The sequence below is a fragment of the Lissotriton helveticus genome, chromosome 7 (genome assembly GCF_964261635.1).
Source record: "Lissotriton helveticus chromosome 7, aLisHel1.1, whole genome shotgun sequence".
Classification (NCBI taxonomy): Eukaryota; Metazoa; Chordata; class Amphibia; order Caudata; family Salamandridae; genus Lissotriton; species Lissotriton helveticus.
This window is the reverse complement of record NC_136068.1, coordinates 1601058890-1601084299: the sequence shown is the minus strand read 5'-3', so window position 1 is coordinate 1601084299 and position 25410 is coordinate 1601058890. Positions and strand designations below refer to the sequence as shown.

The following is a 25410-nucleotide window of genomic DNA, read 5'->3' as shown; positions in this document are numbered from 1 at the left end:
GGCCTGTCAGCTTCCAAAAGGTCAATTTCTTGCTGGATTGTCTCCTGTATAGCTTTAGCTTATCAGCTAGCTAACAAGACCTTGCAGGGTAAACCGCATGCACATTCTACTAGAGGGAAAGCTTCCACTACAGCTCTCCTTCGTAATGTTCCTATTTCTGAAATTTGTAAAGCGGCAACTTGGCGGTTTGTCCATACCTTTACCCGCCATTATTGCCTGGACTCAGATACTCAGGCCGATGCCAGAGTAGGGCAGGCCTCTTTAAGAAACTTATTTGCATAAGATGCATTTGCAATATGTTTCTTAGTCATTCTGTGAAGTTTTTACTTCTTGCTCGTCCGCGAGACTTTGGGTATGAGCTTGCTAATCTATTCATAGATTATGACTATTGATGAGTATCCCTTGGATGAGAGGGATTAGTTACTTACCTGTAATCCTAGTTCTCATCCAGGGGTATACTCATCAAAGTCATAAGCTCCCGCCCACCTCCCGGACGAGCAGATTTACAAAGTTATGAGATGTTTTTATTGTGGATCTCCTCAGGTGTTATGCACCTCCAAAAAGAACTGACCCAACTTCTACCTGTGGTGCTCCATGGGAGTAGGGGGTTGCCTTCAGGTCTTAAAGGCACGGTACCCCTACTCTAATGCCTTAGATGCCTGCAATTACAGGTTTTTCCTATGGCAATAAAGCATTGTTGTATACAAATGTTTTCTGCTCTCTTTCGTCCTTAGGGGTTGGGAGAGTACTACTGTATGTAGGCTACTTTATGTAATTTTGCGGCAATTTTGCCAGTTGGGAAATGTTTTAGGCTGCAATATATGTTTTCACATATATATACATATATATTTATATGTATTTTCTATATGCTCCGGGATCCCGCACATGGGCGGGGATTATTCATAGTTTATGACTTTGATGAGTATACCCCTGGATGAGAACTAGGATTACAGGTAAGTAACTAATCCATCTGTGCTCCACCTAGCAGCCAGACTCATCACTGGCTACAAACGCTTTGATCACCTCTCCCCTGCCGTGAAGGCTCTCAATTGGCTTCCTACTTAAGGTAGATCCTCCTATAAGACAGCATGCATCACACATAAAGCCCTACACCAGAATGCCCCGCTGTACCTCACAAACAAACTTAAAAAAGGACGATGAGGAGCATAAACACGTTCCTCCTCACCCCCCCCTTTATTCAAAAAGGAAAACACTCCATTCTGTGAAGTTTTTACTTTTTGCTCGTCCGCGAGACTTTGGGTATGACCTTGCTAATTTATTCATAGATTATGACTATTGATGAGTATCCCTTGGATGAGAGGGATTAGTTACTTACCTGTAATCCTAGTTCTCATCCAGGGGTATACTCATCAAAGTCATAAGCTCCCGCCCACCTCCCCGGACGAGCAGATTTACAAAGTTATGAGATGTTTTTATTGTGGATCTCCTCAGGTGTTATGCACCTCCAAAAAGAACTGACCCAACTGCTACCTGTGGTGCACCATGGGAGTAGGGGGTTGCCTTCAGGTCTTAAAGGCACGGTACCCCTACTCTAATGCCTTAGATGCCTGCAATTACAGGTTTTTCCTATGGCAATAAAGCATTGTTGTATACAAATGTTTTCTGCTCTCTTTCTTCCTTAGGGGTTGGGAGAGTACTACTGTATGTAGGCTACTTTATGTAATTTTGTGGCAATTTTGCCAGTTGGGAAATGTTTTAGGCTGCAAATATGTTTTCACATATATATACATATATATTTATATGTATTTTCTATATGCTCCGGGATCCCGCACATGGGCGGGGATTATTCATAGTTTGACTTTGATGAGTATATCCCTGGATGAGAACTAGGATTACAGGTAAGTAACTAATCCATCTGTGCTCCACCTAGCAGCCAGACTCATCACTGGCTACAAACGCTTTGATCACCTCTCCCCTGCCGTGAAGGCTCTCAATTGGCTTCCTACTTAAGGTAGATCCTCCTATAAGACAGCATGCATCACACATAAAGCCCTACACCAGAATGCCCCGCTGTACCTCACAAACAAACTTAAAAAAGGACGATGAGGAGCATAAACACGTTCCTCCTCACCCCCCCCTTTATTCAAAAAGGAAAACACTCCATTCTGTGAAGTTTTTACTTTTTGCTCGTCCGCGAGACTTTGGGTATGACCTTGCTAATTTATTCATAGATTATGACTATTGATGAGTATCCCTTGGATGAGAGGGATTAGTTACTTACCTGTAATCCTAGTTCTCATCCAGGGGTATACTCATCAAAGTCATAAGCTCCCGCCCACCTCCCCGGACGAGCAGATTTACAAAGTTATGAGATGTTTTTATTGTGGATCTCCTCAGGTGTTATGCACCTCCAAAAAGAACTGACCCAACTGCTACCTGTGGTGCACCATGGGAGTAGGGGGTTGCCTTCAGGTCTTAAAGGCACGGTACCCCTACTCTAATGCCTTAGATGCCTGCAATTACAGGTTTTTCCTATGGCAATAAAGCATTGTTGTATACAAATGTTTTCTGCTCTCTTTCTTCCTTAGGGGTTGGGAGAGTACTACTGTATGTAGGCTACTTTATGTAATTTTGTGGCAATTTTGCCAGTTGGGAAATGTTTTAGGCTGCAAATATGTTTTCACATATATATACATATATATTTATATGTATTTTCTATATGCTCCGGGATCCCGCACATGGGCGGGGATTATTCATAGTTTGACTTTGATGAGTATATCCCTGGATGAGAACTAGGATTACAGGTAAGTAACTAATCCATCTGTGCTCCACCTAGCAGCCAGACTCATCACTGGCTACAAACGCTTTGATCACCTCTCCCCTGCCGTGAAGGCTCTCAATTGGCTTCCTACTTAAGGTAGATCCTCCTATAAGACAGCATGCATCACACATAAAGCCCTACACCAGAATGCCCGCTGTACCTCACAACAAACTTAAAAAAGGACGATGAGGAGCATAAACACGTTCCTCCTCATCCCCCCCCCCCCTTTATTCAAAAAGTAAAATACTCCATCTCGCTCCTTCGCTGGAAAAGCGCTGATAGTCTGGAATGCCCTCCCAAAGGAAATGCGTGGCAACCCCTCCTTCATTGCCTTAAAAAAAGACTTTAAACTGCATCACCTCGGCAAATACGGGAGTCCTTAATCCGACCTTCGACCTCTTCCGACCCTACCCTCCTCTACCTCACTCCTTCCCCTTCATCCCCACAGTCTGTCTCTCCCATCCTGCTCCCAGCTCCTCTCCCTCCTCCCTCTTAAAACCCATCCAGGCTGTCCTTCCCCCCTCTCCCAATTCTGACATTCGCCCTGCCTTTCCTCTTTCAAAATTTCTACCTCACCCACAGCTCAGCCCTTAATCCCCCCCGCCCCCCCCCCCCCAGCCCCTATATATGTAAATGTATCGGTTCTGTTATGTCTCTTCTTTAGACTTCAGCTGTAGGTTTGTTTTTATTTACTGTTTATATTGTGTGCTGTTTGAGCAACTTCTGTAATCTTGTTTCTCACACATGTAAAGCGCTCTGATACCCTGGAGTCTAGCCAGCGCTATATAAAACCTTTCAAATAATAAAATAAATAAATAAAATCCAAATAACTGCTTATATACACAGGGATAGGCTGTATATTTACGTTTGAGTATGGTGGTTATGTGGGGAAGAGCCAACTCTTGAGTAATCTCCTTAAGATAAGGTAGTTATCTGTGGATCTTATTTTTGTGTTAAAGAGTTAGTGCCAGTAATGACTTCATGTAGATGTTGAAATGCAAAGGTGAGACTATAGAGCCTTGAGGAACCCCTGCTTTTGTGAAGTATGGTTTGGATGAGAAAAGGGCCATATGGATAACATTTGTTCTGTTTTGAAGGTAGGATTTGACCCAGTCGAGAGCAGTTCCCTCTATGCCGGCTTTGTAGTGCCTTTGTATTAGTGTGTCATGGTCAACTATGTCATAGGCAGCTGAGAGGTCCAAGAGAAGTAGTGCTGCAACCCCGTTCCGTTCAACTGTGTTCTTAAGGTCATGCTGGATGGCAAAGAGGACAGATTCTGTGCCTCTTCCTGGACGGAATCCTCTGTGGAAATCTGAAAGTATAGAATTATCTTCAATGAATTGTGACATGTGGGTGAATGCTGCTCTTTCTATCAGTTTGCACAGGAAAGGTCCATTTGTAATCCGTCTGTAGTTGTCAGTGTTAAGCAGGTATAGGTTTTTCTTTCTAATGGATGTATGTATGACTTTTTTAGGTCTTCTGAAAATATTCCCGTAGTTAAGAAATTGTTTTGATTCTTCCTACTGGTGTGGCAGCATAGGTAGCTTGAAGAATTTACTTGAGGGTTTGTGGTGTACATTGGTCAGAATGACTGTCAGCAGTCCTACTTGCTTTGACCAGGTCGGAAAATTCATTGTGAGGAAAGACACCATTAAACCAAATAGTATGCTCCCAGGCTGTCAATGGAATTTCAAGTAATCTATAAGGGCGATAATTTAGCGGAACTGCGGCTGGTGTATATTCATGAAAGAAAACATAATTCCCATCCACTGCGGGAAATGTAACCCGAGAGTAAAAAACCTCGAAGCAGTAAGTCGCATCTGCTTCGACAACAAAAATGAAATCAGCCCCCGCATCAGGGATTCCTTGTTAAGTCACATGAGTAGTAACCGCAGCAACATTATGTGCCACAATAGCGAATGCTTGTAACATATTAGGAATGAAACAAACCGAGAAAACGGTAGCGCAAAAGAGGGCAAAGAAAAACCTTTTAAACTTTAAAGCTTGGAGAACCTATAAACATACAAATATAGGAGGCTCAGCTCCCTCACCACGGACGTCTCCGGAAACGGTTAGAGGGTGGACAAGCACACGCGCTACTCAGGAGTCTCGCGAATAAGTACAAGACCAAACGTTGGTGGCGCCGTGTTGCAGGGATTCTGCACAAACACAGAACTATGCGTAGGATTATGGGACCTTGGTGTATAGGGACTGAGTCTTCCTACCACCTTAGTACCCACGAGCTCAGGACCGGCTAGCTATAGTGTCTCACTTGCTCCCCAACTCACCCACAGAGAAGCAAATGATTAGACACCACAGAACACAACACTCCCAGATCTCTCAGGAATCGAGGTAACAAGAGACACCCTTTCGCTCGTACTCTTGTACTCGTCCACAATAAGATCTGACAGAGACACAAAATAGTTTAAAATATTTATTTTAACCAACGTACCCTAACATGCAGTATACGTGCCACGACAAACAGAAAAATGCATAGTATAAAAACAGTCCGCATAGTAGATAGTCCATAAATCATGAAGGGAGATGTCATCATAAAAAGACAATGGAGCCTAACCTCCCTCCCTTTGCTAAGAAGCAGTATTACTATATGTTAGAAGATCTCTTGGCTTTGTCAGCAGACCCCATACCTCAGCCTATAGATGGCAGATCTACGCCATAGGTACTGTCTCACTCTTCTCCCTGGCGAGGTACCTCTCCAAGTGTGTCTCACCTAATTTGTGTACCCCACTAAAAGCCAAATTGTCCAAACAGCTGCATCAGTATGTTTTGTCTAAGAGCTACGTTCTGTCCAGAACAAAGTAATAAGGGGGCAATGTTGTATGACCTTGCATATAATGTTCAGTCAAAATCCCAGGAACATGCAGAGTGTGGACACAGCGATGAGTTCTCATGTGAAAGCAGTCATTGCAAAAATAAAGATGTGTAGTAATGTGCGCAAAAGCGTCAGGCAAGCTGGAACGTGCTCATGCTAAATTAGTGAAAAACGACAGTGTCCGTTTGGGCGACTTGATGATAGGGCTGTAGTGTGTATGCTGCTGCTTCCTCTTGATTACATGCGAAGAAAGCTGTCTGTCTACTCATCTGCCCGCCGGGCCACTCCTCCCAGAATCTTTTCTTTTAAAACATGGTTTTCTGTGCCTCCGACCACTTGATTTTGTCTAGCTGCAATCTTTTGGTGTGCGTCCAAGCGTAGGTCAACCTGTAAAAATGCTTGACTTTATGGGATGGAATGAAACCGTTGTATTTATTCTGTAATTCATGCTGGTTAACATCTAGCCCACTCCTCAATTTCTGTATTTTCTTGGGGAACTTCTGTGACCAAATATTTGAGGCAAATACAGTTTTATAGGACATTTTAAAAAATTGTTATAAGGGGTTCAGCATATAGCTAGAATGATATGGGTAACAGACTAGAGAATAATTAAGAATTGCAGGAAATCTGTATAGTAGGCATACCATCATGCATGTCGTCTTTTTCAATTGTACCAGTTGTGGTTAATAATGTACCTTTTCCCAATCTTAGGATTTCCTCTATGTTACTCCTACTCCAATCCAGGCAGCTCGAGCAGGTAACACAGTCCATGCCCTACTGCTGTACAGACGCAAGCTTTCCAAAGAGGAAATAGAGCCGGTAAGCTTGGAAGTGTTTCTGATTGCAACTGCACATTTCTGGAAAGCAAAAATAGTTCTCTTTATGTAAAGAGAAACGTTGTGACCCTGACTTTAAAGAGTAACATATAACCTGCCTCCCCTGACTAAACAGGGGAACTTTCATACAGGGAAAACAAACCTCCTCTGTATGTACTGAAAGTATTCCCTCGTTATGCATGTAAAACATCCCCAGAGCAACCCAACCTTCAAAATGTCTGCAATCGCCTGTTCTCCATGTTAAACCTCAATCATTGTTCCAGTCCTGGAGCTCAGTGAGTTAGTGGTTTCTGCTCTATAGACTTAGAAAACTACTGAGTATCCAATAAGTGATACAGACATACTTGCTAATTATGCTATAACCTGTTGTGGCACCCCGGCAACTGCAGAGTAGTGGTGCTGACAGAAGGAATCCACATCAGATACCATTCATGAGAGAGGGCGACTAGCCAGGAACATACAGTGGGGGTATAGTGGCAGTCACTGGATATTTGTGTGAAGATTGTTTGGTCACCACCAACCCACATCAGCTTATTTTTTACCGTCCTGGCGAAGGGTGTGCATTGTGGCAGATGAAAAGGTGTGAAATGGCTGATACACGAAGAAAAAGTCAGCCCTGCTTATGAACGACCCTTAGCCCTCCGTAGATGATCTGGCAATGACCGTGCTTGGAAGAACAGGCATTAACCCAGTACTGGAGTCACTAGATCTTATTAGGGCCATCCTTTGTAGTCTTTATAGGCATTTAGTAATGTCATACAAGCAGAATACTGGAGCCGAACTAATTCTTGAAGCCCATAATTCTACATTCTACATAGCGAGGGGAAACTGCGGAACCAGGGACCAGATAAACCAGTGGGCATTACAAGAGGTGAAGAGGGAAGCGAGGATGCTTCTGAAATCAGTTAATCATCTGCAAGCTTATTCCACCACCAAGTTGAACCACATTGAATAGACTATTGTGGCTGTCAAATCTAAAATGGAGATACTAGCTGTGACAGGTTTGGAGCACAGCTCGTTAAAATGCGGAATGTGTTAGCTCTCTTAAGCACATCCAGTCTTCAAAAGAAAGCTTTCAGAATGCACAGATGTACATTATAGAGGTGCTCCCTTTTTCTGCTGGATAAGGAGCTACTGACTAAACCGAGCTGCAGGGTGAACAGGAGATGACAAGTTTGGGTTATCTGGTGAAGACCTTTAGACTACCAAGTAAAGGTACAGATGATGGAGAGGTTAGTGGTGGAAGTGCATCAGTGACTCAGATCACCTGAAGGTTGAGATAAATTGAGAGCATCTGTGCAGGAAAAAAAGCTTTAATGTGTGTGGGATAGTCAATCTACTAAATCTATAAATGTCCTGATCTGATGAATGACTGATCAGGACTCTGTTGGTTATTTACAAAGAGGTCCAGAACCTGAACAGCCTTGCCACTGTCTGCTAACCAGCAAAACTTAAGGGAACTCTTCAAAGGAAGAGTAATGTATTTGCAAAAAATTAACAAGCAAGGTGTTTTCTCAATTGGGTAAAAAGCTCTAAATAGTGAGAATCTCTCATTCAACTTTATCCACCTTAGCTTCTTGTAATACCCTTAAATGTTAGTCATGCACTGTCCCGAATATTTTGAGCATTTGCACCTCATGGAGAACGACATAGAGGTGTTATTCTTGGAGGTTAAGCTGTAGGCTGTTTTTCTTATATTTGATTCTTATCTTGTTGCGCCGTATTTTGTTTCCCAAAGCCCACTTTCTCTGTGAGACAGAGCGGTTACACCATTTTTCGTTTGAGGACATATCACCATAATCTGTGTGTCGATACTAGTGATGCCTTGCTACTCTGTGCTGTTCATATTGAAATATTCCTCCTGCTTCTAGGGTTGGAGAGTTGCGTACATAGGCAGTATGATATTTATTCGAAAGCACATTCAGTCGTTTGTCTCCATTGACCTGTAACAGAATGGATGACATACTTTTAACAAAGTCCATTCCTAAATTAGCTGTATTTGCCAAATTTATACCATGGACTGGACCTGACATCTTTATTTTGCATTTCCTAAAGCTAGTTTTATTTTTAATACTGTCCGTCACTTTTGTCTGTAGATACTCGGACTCATTTAGCCAGGGCCTTCCTATAAATCGAGAAATGGTAACGTGTCAGGGTAAACACCTTGGTCCAAACAGCAGATATCTTGGTTTAAAAATGTTCACCTTTTGCACTAATTCAAGTGGCGTGTGACATTCAGTTCTATGTAGCGAGAAAGAAGAGGACCTAAAGCTGCCTTCTAACCACTGACCTTAAACCCCGATTTTTTTCTCTCAACGAAGTGTATCCTTGTTGAACTTCTGTGTGGCTAATGATTAGTAGATCAGAAGTTTAATCCTCATTAAAAGTATTCTCGAAGCCTATGGGCCCATTTATTTTTAAAATGTTGTAATTTGTACTGTTTTCTCTGAAACGTCCAAAATTCTTTTAAAGTCACAAAAGAAACAGTCTTAGAAACTGTTCGTGTTTTTCCTGAAAAATTCTGTAGAATGTTGCATGGTAATTGCCAGAATCCTAGACTTTCTCTGAAAATATTTTGTTGATATTTTGCACAAAATGCACATAATGTAAAATTTTTGTGCAATATGAGCGAAATAGTGGTCCTGTGTCGCCCATAAAAACATGCAAGATTACATTCTAAATTGATTGTTTTCATCCTCTGGAGTAAGGGGTCAGGGCAGTCATCAGGACTAGGGGTTTGTGGGAGGTTTGACGCTATTATGAAAATGTACTTGGTATCAATGTCAATTATTTGCATTCTGTTATCTCCTCTTCATGGGCACCTTTTCGGCGTTGGCCTTGCATGACCATTCCCTGCCCCCTTTCTCCGAGCACAGAACAGGGTCCCTGGATCTATAATCCCGCTGTGCTCCGCCCAGTGGGAACGCTCCTTTAACACCACCCGCATTCCCAGAGAAGAAACAGGTGAGTGCAAGTAGGGGTGATTGATGCCCCGCGATGGTGGTGGGTGGTTCATAAAAAAGCTGGATTCAACACTTTTTTTTCTCTATCTTTTGCTGTTCTATTTTCTTCTTTTTATCTTTAGGTTTTGTTCACTTGGTTATGAGCTTTTACGTAATCAGTGAGGCACAACACAGCCGTTCCATAGAAATCTTCTTTCAGAATACACAATGCTTTAATTCTAGGGTGGGAATCACTTTTTTGCAAGAAACAATTCTATCTATTAATGTTCAGTTTAAACTAGAAATAACATGTCAGAGCAGTTGTTCCAAGTATCTCATCATTGACGAAGATAACTTGATGCGTGTAATATATTCCAGGATTCTTTAGTAGTACGTCATACCCTATATTTCCAAACAGATGCTGAACAAAATTAATTTTTCACGTTCCTGTTAATATTACAACTTAAACAATGTGAGTGGGGTCTGCTATAGAGTTCATCAGTATTTGTTTGTTAAGGGTGGCACATACATTGCTGTCATAGGGAGTGGGGGGAGCTGGAGTTCATGTGCCGTGACAGCATATTGTGTGCATGTTTGGGAATGATTTGTACAGTGAGGGTTCACACAAGCCGATGGGGTACAATGCTTAACATTTCCTATTCCCTTTCTCCCAGTCATTCACGCAAGGTCCTTGACCACCACCAGCAGTAAGCAAGCTAATGGTAGATTTGACATTACATTATTAAAGAAAAACTATCTTTTATAAAGCCCAGTATGCAGACTCTCTCTCTCCATTGCTTGAAGTCTGGGGCTCTGGTTGATTTCCACTTTAATGCTATACACCTTTTACCCATCAGAAGGAATAGGGCAAAAACCTATTTCCAAGTTTCGGCTTCTTCCGGCTGAGGCACAAATCCTAAGAGGCAAGTTTCCAGATTTCTCAGCAGTGTGAATTCTAACATGTCCTCTCCCAAAACTAAATCATGTTCGGGCGGTACCGAACCATGTTGTAGAAATCAGTTTAGGTGCAATTGGCCTGTGTTGAGGAGTAAATCAGTCAATATAGCTAGTCTGAGAGATGGTCTATGCAAATAATTGACTTGTTGCTGTAGTTTCACAACCAATCTGCATCCATTTAGTCTAGACCGTTATCTCTTAACTCCATATGATCAGTGTTTGCATTGGCCAAATCTTCTGTACTGTAATGTCCCCATCGTCCTTCGCATCCCTACCTTGAGCAGCATCTGTAGGCCATTGATTGTGTGTAGTTCAGCAGAAACCTTCCTCTTCCATTCATGAATCCATAGTTTCACCAGGCCTCCGTAAGTCATTACCTGACATGCTGTGGCTCTTGTGTCTAATGTCAGGTCTCCGATAGCTCTCAGGGTTTTGGATTCATCTGGTCTACCACTACCTTAATGCCATGAATGTCCCATCACACTGTCCATTTCCCTGGCAGTCTGAATAACGCTTGAAGTAAGATGCCAGTAGGATAGATCTTCACAGGCACACTTTTCATGTAGCACATCCAACAGACTGTTAACTTCATACACTCTGGCCAAAGATGTGAAACACTGTTTGCACATACATGTATAGATAATGAATGTCTAGCTTAAATCAGAATTACAAAAAATATGCACATTGGAGTGTTACATTACATACCTAGGCTGTGTGTATTTATAATATGAATTAATAGCAAGAAAGGTTTCAGAGGCAAATGTGACTGCAGGTGAACACACAAAAAATTGGAAGGGGAAAACAAGAAAAACAAAGTGGGGTGGCTAGACAAAAGCACACCACAGGTAGTGTTGTATAATGTGCAGTTTACTACTTTGTATGTTCCCAGTATATAGCCTGGTCTGCTTTTAACTCCTTCTGCGCTGATGACGAGCTCCGCTCGTCATGAGGTTTACCTGCCGTGCGCTCATGATGAGCTGAGCTCGTCATGAACCGCGGGGTTTTAAAAACTTCAGCGTGCAGCGGGAAAACCCGCCGCACGCATGTGGTTAAACTTCAGATTCTTAGTGATGCTTGAGAACATAGCCCAATAGTCTATACATTTTGGCCTCTTTTCAAGGTGGTTTTTATAAAATCCAGGGGTATATTGCTTCTATTCGGATTTACCATCCCTTGTCTAAATGCAGCAATTTAAGCACTGGGGTCCACACACGGTACTTTACACAGGTATAAGGAAGTATTTTCATAAGGCTTGACTAATGCTCATATGCAATGTATAGAGCACAACTGCGCTGGTCTTGTAAAATCATCTGTCACAGATTTTCTTTGCTAAAAGTTTGTATCTGTAATTAGACTAATAGGAGACATGTATGGTTAATTTAAGAAAAAGAGCAGCGCCAGAGCATTTTAAGATACAAGAGTGAGTAACTCACACTCATGGAAGGACTTTTAATGTGATAGTGCTTATCGGGGCAAGTTTCCGAAATTATATTCAAGGAAATTCCCAAATTGCTGATCTGTGAGTTCACCCATGAGCATAATTGAGTACTTGTGATAGATTTTGTGACCAGTGAAATCTTACATAATGCTCACTTGTTTTAGTGATATTTCCTGATGACAGGAAAGTAGTAGGGGGTCTCACCAAATCTTCGGTGAATCAGTTCGACTTTGACAATCATCACTTATTTCCCATCTTCTGTATGTAGCCAAACTACTCAAATCTACTGCTGCTGAACAAGAGTTTCGGGCCAGAACACAGAAATGGAGGAGCACAAACACTCTTGCATCTATTGTTGGCCCTCTCTTTCACAGACTCTTTCTTACTATAACGTTGCCGTTCTGTATTAGGCAAAGTCTTTTCGGTTAAAAATATCTCAACCCATCATGTTTCTCCCATTTTAGTGCAGTCCTTAACAGATCCACTGTGGCGAACCTCAAGTTTCAATATTATCAACCATATTGTTCACTCTTCCACTTGCAAAATTATTGCAAGTTTAATCAGGCCTGTTTTTATGTATGTTAATACTACTGCGACTTTTATGCATCAAAATACCCTTCTGTTAATATTTAGCAATGGTCAGCCTGCTGATGGCCAGTACCTTTCTGAAGATTAACCCTTTTAAAACGGAGGTGTCTCTCACAACTTTAGATTCCCCATCTTGGAGAGGCTAAATTGTAGTCAATCGTAATAAGATCTGGTTCCAAACCAGTCTCTACAATGAAAAACGTTGGCATCCTCATCAGTCGTCAACTCTTAATCTTGTGTCGGGGTAGAGCAGTTCAGGCAACCTGTTTTACTGCCTCTGCTCTCTAAATCGCTGCTTACCACTCCTTGAACCTGGATAGCGTATTTAAACTACAAAAACCTTTATCCAGACTGGATTATAGTAATAGTCTGTATCTTGGATCTCACAATATGCCTTGAGTCAAATTTGAAGGGTCAAAAATGCCTTATCCAGAGCCTTGTTTGGCCTTAATCAATTTGTATTTGCTTCTTGTTGCCAAGCAGATTATTTTAAACTGCTATTCATTGTGCAAAGGGTAGTCTGTACAGGGAGTCCCTCAAATCTTGCATGCAACTTAAAGATATTCTGTTTACTTGCAAATTAATGTCATGCCATTCTCTGAAGGATTAGGATCCATGTTTGGCCTGGAATGTTGCTGCATCCAAGTTCTGTAATGTACTCCCTCCATAATTTAACTATCTCTATATATTTGTGTCTTCCACTAATTGCTAATTTCAAGATCATTCCAATCTGATTCAGACATGTAGATGTGAAGGCTTTAAGTCCTTCAAGTCAACCAGTTGTATAACTTGTTAAGTCATCCTTGTAATAAATACATGCTGAATTGGATAACAATTTTCACTGGATATCACTTGTGAGATTACTGATCTCCACGTCTTGTTAAGATGGGATCTACACCTCCATACTTAAGTGTTTAACAAAACAACATCAACAATAAGCTTGTCTTAGGATGGCAAGCTGACTTTCCTGTGCAGCTGTAAACTGTGTTAATTTTCAGAAATGTCACTCATTTGTCATACTGTAATCACGTTTTCTTTGGTGAACATTGGGGTCTGTAAATGTTCTGTCTCCAATCAAGGAGGCATATTGATGTAGTGCAATTTTGTGGTCTCCTGCCAGTTACGTGGCCGTGTATCTGAAGGACAGATATTTCAGACGGGAATAGCTTTACACTAGCTCCTCACTTGCATGTCTCCTCAGATTATGTACATTTAATCACATGGTAGGCACCTGCATCTTCTCTCTAAATATTCATCTGTCACTTGGAGATAAACTTTGTCTTTGTCTTGATTCTAGCAGGCACTGCTGGATCTTCCCTCAAACTGTGCTACCCAGAGGCTGCTGGGTTTGGTAGTTTGTAGTATATGTGTTAAAGCTGTCGGATGCATCTGCCTCTGTACTCCCCTCTTCTTTACAGTAATTATGAGCCAAGGAAGGATGAGTTTACCTGTTTTTTCTCAATCAGGACATGTCATGGGTTTTTATAACTAACCACATAGCCAAGCCCCTAAACATTTTGGGCCGAGTTGATCTAAATTTCTCTTGCCTGTGTTCTATGCAAATGTACATCTTTTAGTCAATGCAGTATTCTGTGGGTTTATTGACGAGAGTAAAAGGAAAAGGAGGATGAAGTAGTTCCCTTTCTAGAAGCCCAGTGGGTTGAAAAATCCAGCCAAAATTGATTAGGATGAACTAGACCATAGGTACATTCACAGCTGGGAGGTTCATTTTCAAAAACAATTAGCTAAAGAATCACAACTCACAGAAATAAGTTTTCATATGCTGCATTTAATCTGTATTCAAAATTTATAACTACTTTTAACTTCAACACTGAACAAAATATTTTGCATTTACAGTGACAATGCAGCTTTCAATGTTTTAAAATATTTACTCATTCTCTATCCGCTTATAACAATGGTAATATATTCATATTGGAAGCAGCCATCGCATATGCAACACTGTCAAAATTAAGAACAGCCAACTCTTTTCACAGTATCAGGGTCCTGCTTCTTTAAGACTGTTTAAACATTTAGCAGCAGATATTCAGTATTGTTGTTGAACATAACAAAGAAACAACATTCCAGACACGACAAACTGTAAAAAAAAACAATAATAATTTAAAAAAGACACATTTATCAAAATGAAATTAAACACACAATGTTCTGAATGTGATACAAATGCACAATAAAAGCCAGAGTACCTTTATTTCAAACCATTACATTGCTAGATGAGCAAAACATAATGTAAAGCATTATGCATTTTAATGTCTTTTCATATTGTAGCAAAAAGTAGCATCCTGTTTTCTCTCTTCTTGGGCCTCCTCAGGTTTTACATAGCATACATAATGTGGTTACCTATTACTTTAATCCTGTGGCAATTATCTGATTATTAATGCAAAGGACCTCTTAAAATACATTTACAGGTAATTTGCAATAAATAATCCACACTATACCTTTTAATTTATTTATAGAATGATTTACTCCAGAATCTTAAGCAGTCATAAATCTCCCTAAGTTTATATCCGCATTTACAGGACAAAAATATGAAAAACATTACAACCTTCCTTCAATGTTAGATATATAGATTAATATCTGCTATTCTTGGAATACTACCCTTATTCAACTTGTTGAGAGTGTTAACAGTGTAGAAAGTAGTGTAAACAGTGTAGAAAGTACTTTCTCTTCCAGGGGATACTCATCATTAGTCATAAGCACTGAATAATCCCCGCCCATGTGCGGGATCCAGGAGCATATAGAAATATATATATATATATGTATGTATGTGTATGTATGTATGTGTATGTATGTATATGTATGTATGTATGTATATGTATGTATGTATATATATATATATATATATATATATATATATATGTATGTATGTATACATATATACGTGATCAAAAAGTGCCCAGCACTACCACGACATACATATATACATGAATATAATAACCATAAATGTGAAGCCTAACATATTTCCAATAGGGCAACATGCCAAAATTACATAGGTTTTTCTTGCATAAAAAGTAGTATTACACATAAATACTGTAATAGAAAACATACACTGAATTTTTTATTTTTATTTTAGCGATTTGTAGAGCGCCTGGTGACCCGGAGGCATCCCCGCGCTATAACATTTGTGGAGACCAGAGGAGAAAAAGAGGGGACTTTATTTTGGGAATAGCAGCGTTTTCAGTTTTTTCCTGAAAATCAGATGACTGGGTTCCAGCCGCAGGGGGCGGGGAAGTGAATTCCACCCGGAAGATGCTTTAACAGAAAAGCGTCGGCCGCCGGTACGTGTCTTCCTGTATCTGGGGACGTTGGCCAGACGCTCATTATCCGAGCGAAGGGACCTGGGGGCCTTCTAAGGGGTAACCAGGTCTCTCAAAGTAGCAGGGCCAAGATCATTAAACAGTTTGTGTGCAGTGCACAGGGCCTTGAATTCGACCCTTTGACGTATTGGAAGCCAGTGGAGGGCCTTAATTGCTGGTTTGGCTGATACTCTGGAAGGGAGGTTCATAAGTAACCGGGCGGCTGCGTTCTGCGTGCGCTGGAGTTTAGCCATGGTAGCTTCTGGAGCTCCCAGATATACCATGTTGCTGTAGTCCAGCCGCGCAAGGATCAGACCTTGGACCAGGAGTTTCCTGGATAGGGGCGGAAGTATTGGGAGGATCCTGCGGATAGAGCGCATGAGACCAAAGCAGGTACCTGCTGTTTTGGATGCTTGGGTTTTCATCGACAGCTCTGGTTCTAGCCAGACTCCTAAGGTCTTAATTTCTTGTTTCGGGGTGGGAATTTCCCCGAGCACGTCTGGCCAGACCGATGGGGGGATGGTGGTCCATTGCTTGCCCAGAAGCATGACTTCAGTCTTTGACCCGTTTAGTTTGAGCGATGACTCGCACATCCAGTTGTGAATTTCCTTGAGGCAGTTCGGCAAATTGTCTGGATAGTTGTCCAGTTGGGAGAGTGAGACGACCAGTTGCGTGTCGTCCGCGTAGCTCACTATTTTGATCCCGAAGGGGGTGACCACGTCTTCGAGAGGGGCCATGTAAGCATTAAATAGAGTGGGGCTTAGTGATGACCCCTGGGGGACCCTGCTTGTGACGGGGAGGGTGGCAGAGTGGAAGTTGCCGTCCCATACCTGGAACGAGCGCCCTGAGAGGAAGGATTCTATCCACGTGAGCGCCGAACCTGCGATCCCTGCCGCAGCCAGCCGATGGAGTAAGACACGATGGTTAACTGTGTCGAAGGCTGCGCTGAGATCCAGGAGGATCACTGCCGCTGACCCTCCTGAATCCAGAATGCACCTTGCCTCCTCGATGACGGCGAGAAGGGCGGTGTCTGTGCCATGGCCCGGGCGAAACCCAGTTTGGGACTGCCGTAAGAGGTTATTTGCTTCTAGAAACTGTGACAGTTGCCCATTGACCAGTTTGCTGATGCAAGGGAGGAGTGAAATTGGCCGGTAGTTCGCCATGTCGGCCGGGTCCAGCTGGGTTGAATAATAGTGTCATACAAGAAAAACTTTATTTTCATAAATAAAAGCAGGTAATAGAAGGCATTTGGCCTAAAGGCTGCATAGGTGAATAAACATTACAGTACAGTAAATAACTGGCACCTTGAAGTCCCTGCCGCGAGCTAACCGACTGTCGATGTCGAAATCTCCGTTGCAGTCGATGCGCTTGCCGTCGAGAAAATTGACGCCGAAGACGTTCGACGTCGAAATCTCCAGTTAGACGACGAGGGCGTTCGATGACGAGGGCTATGCCGAGATGGGAATCCTCCAGGATCTCGCCGGCGGGGAAGTCGACGTCGAAGGTGGCGCCAACGGTGTCGTCCAAACATCGGTCGATGTTGAGGGACAAAGATCCTGTGGCCATGTCTGAGGAGGTTGCAGAGGAGGAGAGGTCTACATCGAGGTCACGACAGTCGACATCGAGGAGAGCTTCATCGTCTCTGGGCCTTAACATCGTCCAAATTTCACCTGAGGGTTGTCGGGTGTCACCCAAGAAATCCAACCCTTTTAACCTGTTGGCTAGAAGTGACTGGACATTCTGTAAAGAGAGGTGCTGATAATGGAAGTCAAGATTCGGGTTATTCTCGCACCTACTCGCCATCAAGAGTTACCAGAAATCTGACTACTTCATCGAGGGTTTCTCCTAAAAGAATCCTGAGAAGATCTAGATCTCCTGTCTCCCCCCATACAAAATCAGGGGAACGATCTCGTTCACATCACACTTCCTCTACCAAGAGGAGGAGGCGAAGATCTCCAACGTGGTCGACATCCACCAGTTCTTCTATCAGAAATTACTCTCCAACTTTGTCGACAACACCTCCTTCCAGAGTTTCCCCTATTGATGACACAGGGACTTTCAATGATGTCCTCTGCAGCGGGTCCAAGAAGTTCGGCATCACTATGTCGTCTCCTACAGTCTCCACATCTATTATTTTTGAGACCCTGCATCATAGAACATCTTCCAGACCTCTGCTTTCACTGGTCCCAGGCCTCATAGACCCCGCCACGCAGACTTTCCTAACTCCAGCCACAGTAAGTTCTGTGCCATCTCCCATTGCCAAGAAGTACAAGGCTCTGGCTCAAACTCTCTATTTCTGCACTCAGACGCCCCACCAGACTCAGTTATTGTGGCGGTGGCCAGAAAAGCACACTCTGCTGCATCATCTTCTTCATGTCCTCCCGAAAAAGACAGCAAGATAATGGACTCCCTGGGGAAGAGGATGTGTAATACCTCAGCATCGGTGATGAAAGTAGCCAGCGCCTCAGCTCTGTTAGGGAGGTATGATAGATCTCTTTGGAACTCCCTTGCCAGGTTCACGGAAAAACTCCTGAAAGAAGATCAGCACAACTTTCAGGAGATACTGCATGAAGGTGGCTTGGTAGCTGACCAGGTGATTAGTGTGGCTGCAGATGCATCTGATCTACTGCCCACGGTTATTCCCACGGTATCTGTTCCAGGCGTTCCGCTTGTCTACTCCTCACAGGCCCGAAGCCGGATTGCCAACTTCCGTTTAATGGTTCCTCATTATTCGGTGCTCATGCGGATGATGAGATGGCCAAGATGAAGACGGAGTTGGATACAGTGAAGGCGGTTGGTCTCAAGAAATGGAAGGAATTCAGGAAAAGCTTCCGCCCCTATGACAAGCGGGTTCAAACCCCTCCGTGGTCATCTCAAAATCAACAACAGCAGAGGTCTCAGTTCCAACAGAGACGACCTGGCAGAGGAAACAGAAGGCAGCAGTCGTCAGTGGCCAAGCAGCCAGCCAAGCAATGAGCAGAGACTTCCTTCTGGCCCGTTACCCACTCCGGAAGGAGGAAGTATCACCTTTTAGCTGAAAGAATGGAGATCCATAACAAACGCCAAATGGGTGCTGAGTATTGTCCAAAATGGGATACTTGCTGAGGTTCAAAGCCCCACCTTCATCAATTCCTCCTCAAAGCAAATCCAATCATCATCTCCAATTGTTGCAGCAAGAGGTGGACAGTCTACTGCAGAATAATGCCATAGGGAAGGTTCTGTAACACCAGCAAGGTCAAGGAATCTATTTCTGTTACTTCCTGGTCGAAAAAAGAGGCCCAGCAAAAGAATACAGACTAATTCTCAACCTAAGGCTCTTGAACAGGTTCATCTGCAAGGAGAAATTTCAGATGTTGGCCCTACACCAGATCTTTCCACTTCTACATCAGGGAGACTAAATGTGTGCTATAGACTTGCAAGACGCCTGCTTCCATATTCTGGTGCCCAGGAGGCATCACAAATTTCTCAGTTTCCAAGTAAGCTGTCAACATTTTCAATTTTGAGTTCTTCCGTTCGGGCTCAAGTCAGCTCCCCAAACGTTCTCCAAGTGCATGGCGGTGGTGGCAGCTTTTCTACGGAAGCACAAGATCTTCATTTACCCCAATCTGGACGATTGGCTCCTGAAGAGTGCCACCCCATCGCTACTTCAGAATCATCTCAACTACTGTCTTCAGCTGTTTCACACGTTGGGGCTTCAGGTCAGCTTCAAAAAGTCAGTCCTCAACCCAACCCAGAGAATCCATTATCTGGGCGCCTCTCTGGATACCGTGAAGGCAAGCGTGTGTCCTTCGGAGGAGAGATTGTCATTGAATTGAAACAAAGGGAGCAATCTCCTCAGTGCAAGTCATCCCACAGTCAGGCAGGTCTTGTCACTGTTCATCGTTCCTAATGCGAGATTGAACATGCGTCCTCTGCAGCAGTCTCTATAAGACCAGTGGATGCAAGTTTCAGGTCGCTGGGAGGACCGTGTCACTCTGCCTCAGTCTGCCAAGGACTCCATCAGGTGGTGGATGAAAAGGTCATACCTGCTGAAAGAAGTTCCATTTCTCGAGTTACGAGCTGTTCACCTGGCTCTCAAGTCTCTGTATCCTTCTCTCCAGTCCAGCTCTCTCTTAGTTCAGATGGACAACACCACAACAATGTATTATCTGAACAAGCAGGGGGTCACCAGGTCGAAAACGCTCTCTGGAGGCACAGACCATTTGGAAATGGTTTCTCGCAAGAGGTCTTAACATCGTGGCCATTCATCTTCCGGGTTCCATGAACACTCAAGCAGATTCACTCAGCAGGGACTTTGTAAAAGCGCATGACTGGGTGCTAAACGCCGAAGTCACTCAAGACATCTTTCGACAATGGGGAGTGCCAGACATCGACCTCTTCGCAGACGCGGCCAACACCAAATGCCACGTCTTTGCGTCCAGGTTTCCCCCAACAAGGGTCACGAGGGAATGCCCTTTTGATAAACTGGTCTTGGACATTACAATACGCCTTTCCACCGCTTCCTCTGATCCCTACAGTAATCAACAAATTTTATAGGTCCAACACCATAATGATCATGATGGCTCCGGAGTGGACGCGCCAGTGGTGGTACCCGGACCTTCTACAATTGTCCGAGGTGCGACACCGCAGGTTGCCTTGTCGTCCGGATCTGTTGTCCAAGAACGAGGGGAGAGTGTTTCATCCCAATCTCTCCTACCTCAGATTGACAGCATGGCTCCTGAGATCATTCAGTACGGATACCTAAACTTACCAGCGGAGTGTATGTCGATCCTGAAAGAAGCCAAGAGACCCTCCACTAGAAAATCCTATGCTTGCAAGTGGAAGCGGTTTTACCTGTGGTGCATGGACAATGCTCGTGATCCGGTCAAGGGTCAGGAGCAGGTACTGTTGCCATACTTACTACATTAGGCCAAGTCTGGCTTGCAGTTCTCTTCGATAAAAGTGCACCTAGCAGCTATCACTGCATACAGGAAATCTGCATCTCAAACCTCTTTTTTCAAAATGCTAGTGGTGAATGATTTCCTTGAAGGGCTAAAAAAGGTTTACCGTCCAGCGAGATCCTCATCTCCTCCTTGGGAGCTCAACATAGTCCTTACAAAGCTTATGGGTGCTCTCGTTGAGCCTATTCACAAGGCGCCTCTGCAGCATTTATCATGGAAAAAAGCCTTTTTAGTCGCCATCACTTCTGCCCGCAGGGTTAGTGAGATGCAGGCTTTGTGTTGTAGAGAGCCTTATACTGTCTTCCACGCTAACAGGGTAGTTTTAAGAACTCATCAGAGCTTCCTGCCAAAGGTGGTCTCAGATTTCCACATCAATCAGGCGATTACTCTCCCTACCTTTTTCCCCAATCCCTCTACTCCACCGGAGAGGTCTCTCCATTCTTTGGACCTCAAGAGGGTTTTGAAACTCTATCTTGACAAAACTAAGTCCTTGAGACACATGGACCGGTTTTGTGTTAACTATGGTGTCATAAATAACGGAAATGTGCCTAGGTCAGAAATTTGTAAAGCAGCTACTCGGCGCTCAGTTCATACTTTCACCCGCCATTACTGCTTGGACTCTGATTCTCAGGGAATTGCCCAAGCTGTGCAAGCCTCACTGAGGAATTTGTTTGCTTAATGTCATGTTAAGATGCTTGGTCATGTATTTTTCTATACTATTTGCATGTGCGCTAGGTAGTGGGTTTGGGCTTGCTACTCTATTCAGTGCTTATGACTATTGATGAGTATCCCCTGAAAGAGAAGGATTCGTTACCTACCTGTAATCCTAGTTCTCTTCCATGGGTATACTAATCAGTCATAAGCAACCCTCCCTCCTCCCCGGGCGAGCATTTTTAGTATATTTGGTAGTGATTGCACCTGTTAATCCGGTTGCCACAAGGTAGTACACTGTGAAAAAGAACTGACCTAACTGTCATCTGTGGTGCATGATGGGAGCAGAGGGGCTCCTGGAGGTCTTAAAGGCACGGTGTCCAAGTTCTTGTAAGCCTTAAAGGCAAGGTGCCAGTTTTTTACTGTACTGTGATGTTTATTCACCTATGCAGCCTTTAGGCAAAATGCCTTCTATTACCTGCTTTTCTTTATGAAAATAAAGGTTTTCTTGTAGGACCCTATTATTCAGTGTATGTTTTCTGTTACAGTATGGATGTGTAATACTACTTTTTATGCAAGAAAAACCTATGTAATTTTGGCATGTTGACCTATTGGAAATATGTTAGGCTACATATTTATGGTTATTATATATATATGTATTTATGTATGTCGTGGTAGTGCTGGGCACTTTTTGGTCATGCCAACACATATATGTATGTATATTTCTATATGCTCATGATCCGCACATGGGCGGGGATTATTCAGTGTTTATGACTTTGATGAATATACCCCTGGAAGAGAACTAGGATTACAGGTAAGTAACTAATCCATCAGGATCCTGACAGCCTTTTATAGTAATTGCTCAATATTTAAATATTAAGCTTCAGGATTTGTTTTTAAAGTTGGTGACCTATGGTGAAGTCATCTTAAAATCAAATGTAAACACAATATAGATTTCATTTTAACTAGGCTTCCCCTTCTGGTAGTTCAAAATCTACTGCTGACTAATTCAAGCAGCGATTCGGATTGTGCTGTGTATTCAATATATCACACCTCCATATCATTGGTGGTTCTCAAAGTGAGAATAAATATGACCATGAAGCAGGTGCGATAGTCACTGAGAGTGCGGCACACTCGTGACAATTGTGCTTGAACAAATCATACCATAGACCACAACTTCAGGAGGAAATCCTGAAGGTTAAGTGTTGAAGGTTCTCAAAGTACTTTTAATGCTGTGTACAGGCTCACAAAGAATAATTGCTTGTGTTCTAAGAGTAGCACAAAGTACTACCAATAACAAGCTCAAATTGTTTTTTATATTTTTGGCATGCCAGAGAATAAATCTTTAGAACATTTCTTCTTTAAAGATGTGGATGTACATTTGGGCAGATTTAGAGTACTGAAGAGTCTGTAGTAGAGTGTTCTATAAATAAACTATAGGGTTACATTTTGTAGTTGAGGGCTGACTTTAAGTTTGTTTTAACAGACTTAAAAATCTGCCTGCCCCTATAGGATTAAAGTAAATGATTAAATAAATTATGTATACTATGTAAAACCTGTACAGGCACCAGAAGAGTAGAAATAGGAGGTTTTATGTACAATATGGGAAAAAGATTAAAACGTGTAATGGATTTGATGACGATTTGCTATGTTATTATTGTAATTGCTTGGAAATAGGTGCTCATGATGACATTGAGTATTTATATCACAATGCAGATGTATGTTATAAAAGTGCGCAATGAATACTAGTACTTTGATACATGTATGTTTTAAATAATTCTCTGTTTTTACTTTTTGTCTTGTCATACATATATGGAAAGTTGTTTGTTTCTTTATAATATTAAACAATAATAATGAATGACTTATGCTAATTTGTTTATACACCCCTGAATAAGAGGGACTTCGATACTTTGAAACACATGTTAGCTGGTCTTGACATTGAGTGATGCATATGTGTTGATTGCTTCTGACATCTTATAATTATTGTAAGTTACTCATGATATCATTGTTATAAAAGGATGGAGAAAGCATTAGTGTTCAAAAATATTGAAAACCAAGTTGTCTTACTAAATATAATATGTTTTGTACCGTGTTGAATTCGTGTTTGTAAATTTTGAAATACGAATAAAGTGCAGCCTATAAAAAATTGTGAATTGTGATTTTTGATGTATGTGAATATATCTTGAAACTGTGACTCCCCACTGAGAAAGTACCTTAGGGTCTAGGGTGCCTCTGATACAACTTTTAATGACCACATTCACCCAAATGCTGCTATTTACATACATTTCTTTTAATATTTAAAGAAATATATACTTATTTTTGTTGCAGACCTTGGAAAATCCAGTGGGCATCTGCTGAAGCCCTGGTCACATTATCCACTTAAATCATTGAAACCCGTTTTTAATGGAATACTAACTCCTTGTTACTCACTGGCTGAAATTAACATTTACAATAAAATGCCTTTCCATGATGAAATCTAAATGCACTTCATAATTGACACTATCCATATTGCTTAGTAAGCTCAGACTGGGACCGCAGTGTGTGCCATGTGACTTAGAAGCAACGACAAAGCTCGGCTCCGAGTGAACAAAATCTACAGAGAATTGGAGTTCTAAGACTGGCGCTTTAGCAAAAGTGTGTTGCCCTGCCACTGTCCTGTTTAGGCTTTCTCATCTTTGTTATTTGAATTAATACCAGTATGATACTCTGGCATTTTGCTTATTACTGATTGTATGTTTCTTTTCTCCCCTCCCTGTCTTCTTACCTCTGTGTTTCTGCATGTCTCTGTATTACACTTTCTACTGTTCTGCTGTTTCTCTAATAATTTACGCCTTTCGCTCACCATCTTTCTTCTCTCTACTGCTCACTCTTCTTTTGCTTTTACTAATTGTTTTGCAACATTCTTCTTTCGCTCTGCCTGCCCTTTCTGCATGCATCTGTCTTCTGCTATACACCCCTTCTCCTGCTTATATACCGCCTCTTCACAGCTGATGATCCAAGACTCCATACCTATGTGCTCTGCCCAGTTCGAGCACATGTTTAATACTACACGCGTCCCTGGAATCAACACAGGTAGGCGCTTTCCTGTGAACTAATAGGTAGACTCTGACCACCACAATCACTTCATAACCCCATATTTGAATGAACAGTTCATAACCTTCCACTACTTGCACTCACCTTTTCAGCTCTGTAGGAAAACCGGACACCTACTTAATCTATGCACTATCTTCTACAACTGTTTCAATAACCTAAATGGAGTACCTCTCTTACGTTAACATTTCCTCAAATCTTGGAGACTGGTGGGGTATCCACTCCTGGTGCCTACCATCACATCATTTTAGAAACACCACAGTACTTCATTTAGTTCCCATCATCCACCTTACTGTCATGCAGGAAATGTACCAAGACCTTTCACATTCTAGATTAACCTTCACTGGCATGCATGAACAATCAAGCTTTTCTCTCCCTTCATTAACCTTTACTACCTTGTAGATACATTTGTTGAATTCCCATTTAGTGCATCACCCATTGCAGTTCTGCATGAAAATTCCATTGTTTTCCACTACCTATATTAATCTTCACAAACCTTCAAATACTCAACTAATTGACATAAACATCGCACCAGACACACTGCTTTTAAGTTACCAAAAAGGGTCTTGGACCACATAGCTCCTTCCTATAGCTACCGTTTACCTCATCTTTGTCCTTGCCTATTTATCACCAAGTGGGAATTATCCATGATAACCTTAGTCTTCTGCAGTGATTCTATACTAATTGGTGATTCACTCTGCATGGTGGCAATGCTATGGGTTCTGGCACTAAGTCTAACAATTTGCTAGCTGTGTACATAGGTTCTGGGAGAGGAAGAGGAAGTAAGGCAATGAGTCAAAGCACTTGTACATCTTGTGCTCATCTTCACATTCATACACATTAGAATAGCTCCTCGTATGTGTAGAATCACATGACCTATATTAATTTGCATATTCAATTTTCCTTTCTTTTTAAACAAGCTGCTAGAAAAAAGCATGCCTTTTGAAGACAGGATTTTCTGATTTTGTAAGAATTCAATTAGAATTGTATTTAAAAACGATAAAACACATTTATTCAAATACCACTTTTTTCTCCATACCCA

The 25410-nt window shown here is 42.2% G+C and overlaps 1 protein-coding gene across 10 annotated transcripts in view; it reads left to right on the top strand.

The window, feature by feature from the left end:
* LOC144770575 (carnitine O-palmitoyltransferase 1, liver isoform-like) overlaps positions 1–25410 on the top strand; it is a 525217-nt gene that overhangs the window by 249142 nt on the left and 250665 nt on the right. For 9 of the 10 annotated variants that reach the window (XM_078655216.1, XM_078655221.1, XM_078655217.1 and 6 more), the window contains exons 8-9: positions 6327–6434; positions 9328–9415. In XM_078655216.1, the coding sequence (XP_078511342.1) occupies positions 6327–6434; positions 9328–9415 (196 nt within the window). Of the gene's footprint in view, positions 1–6326; positions 6435–9327; positions 9416–24265; positions 24351–25410 lie in introns of all 10 variants that reach the window. The other variant, XM_078655215.1, reaches the window with a different exon arrangement.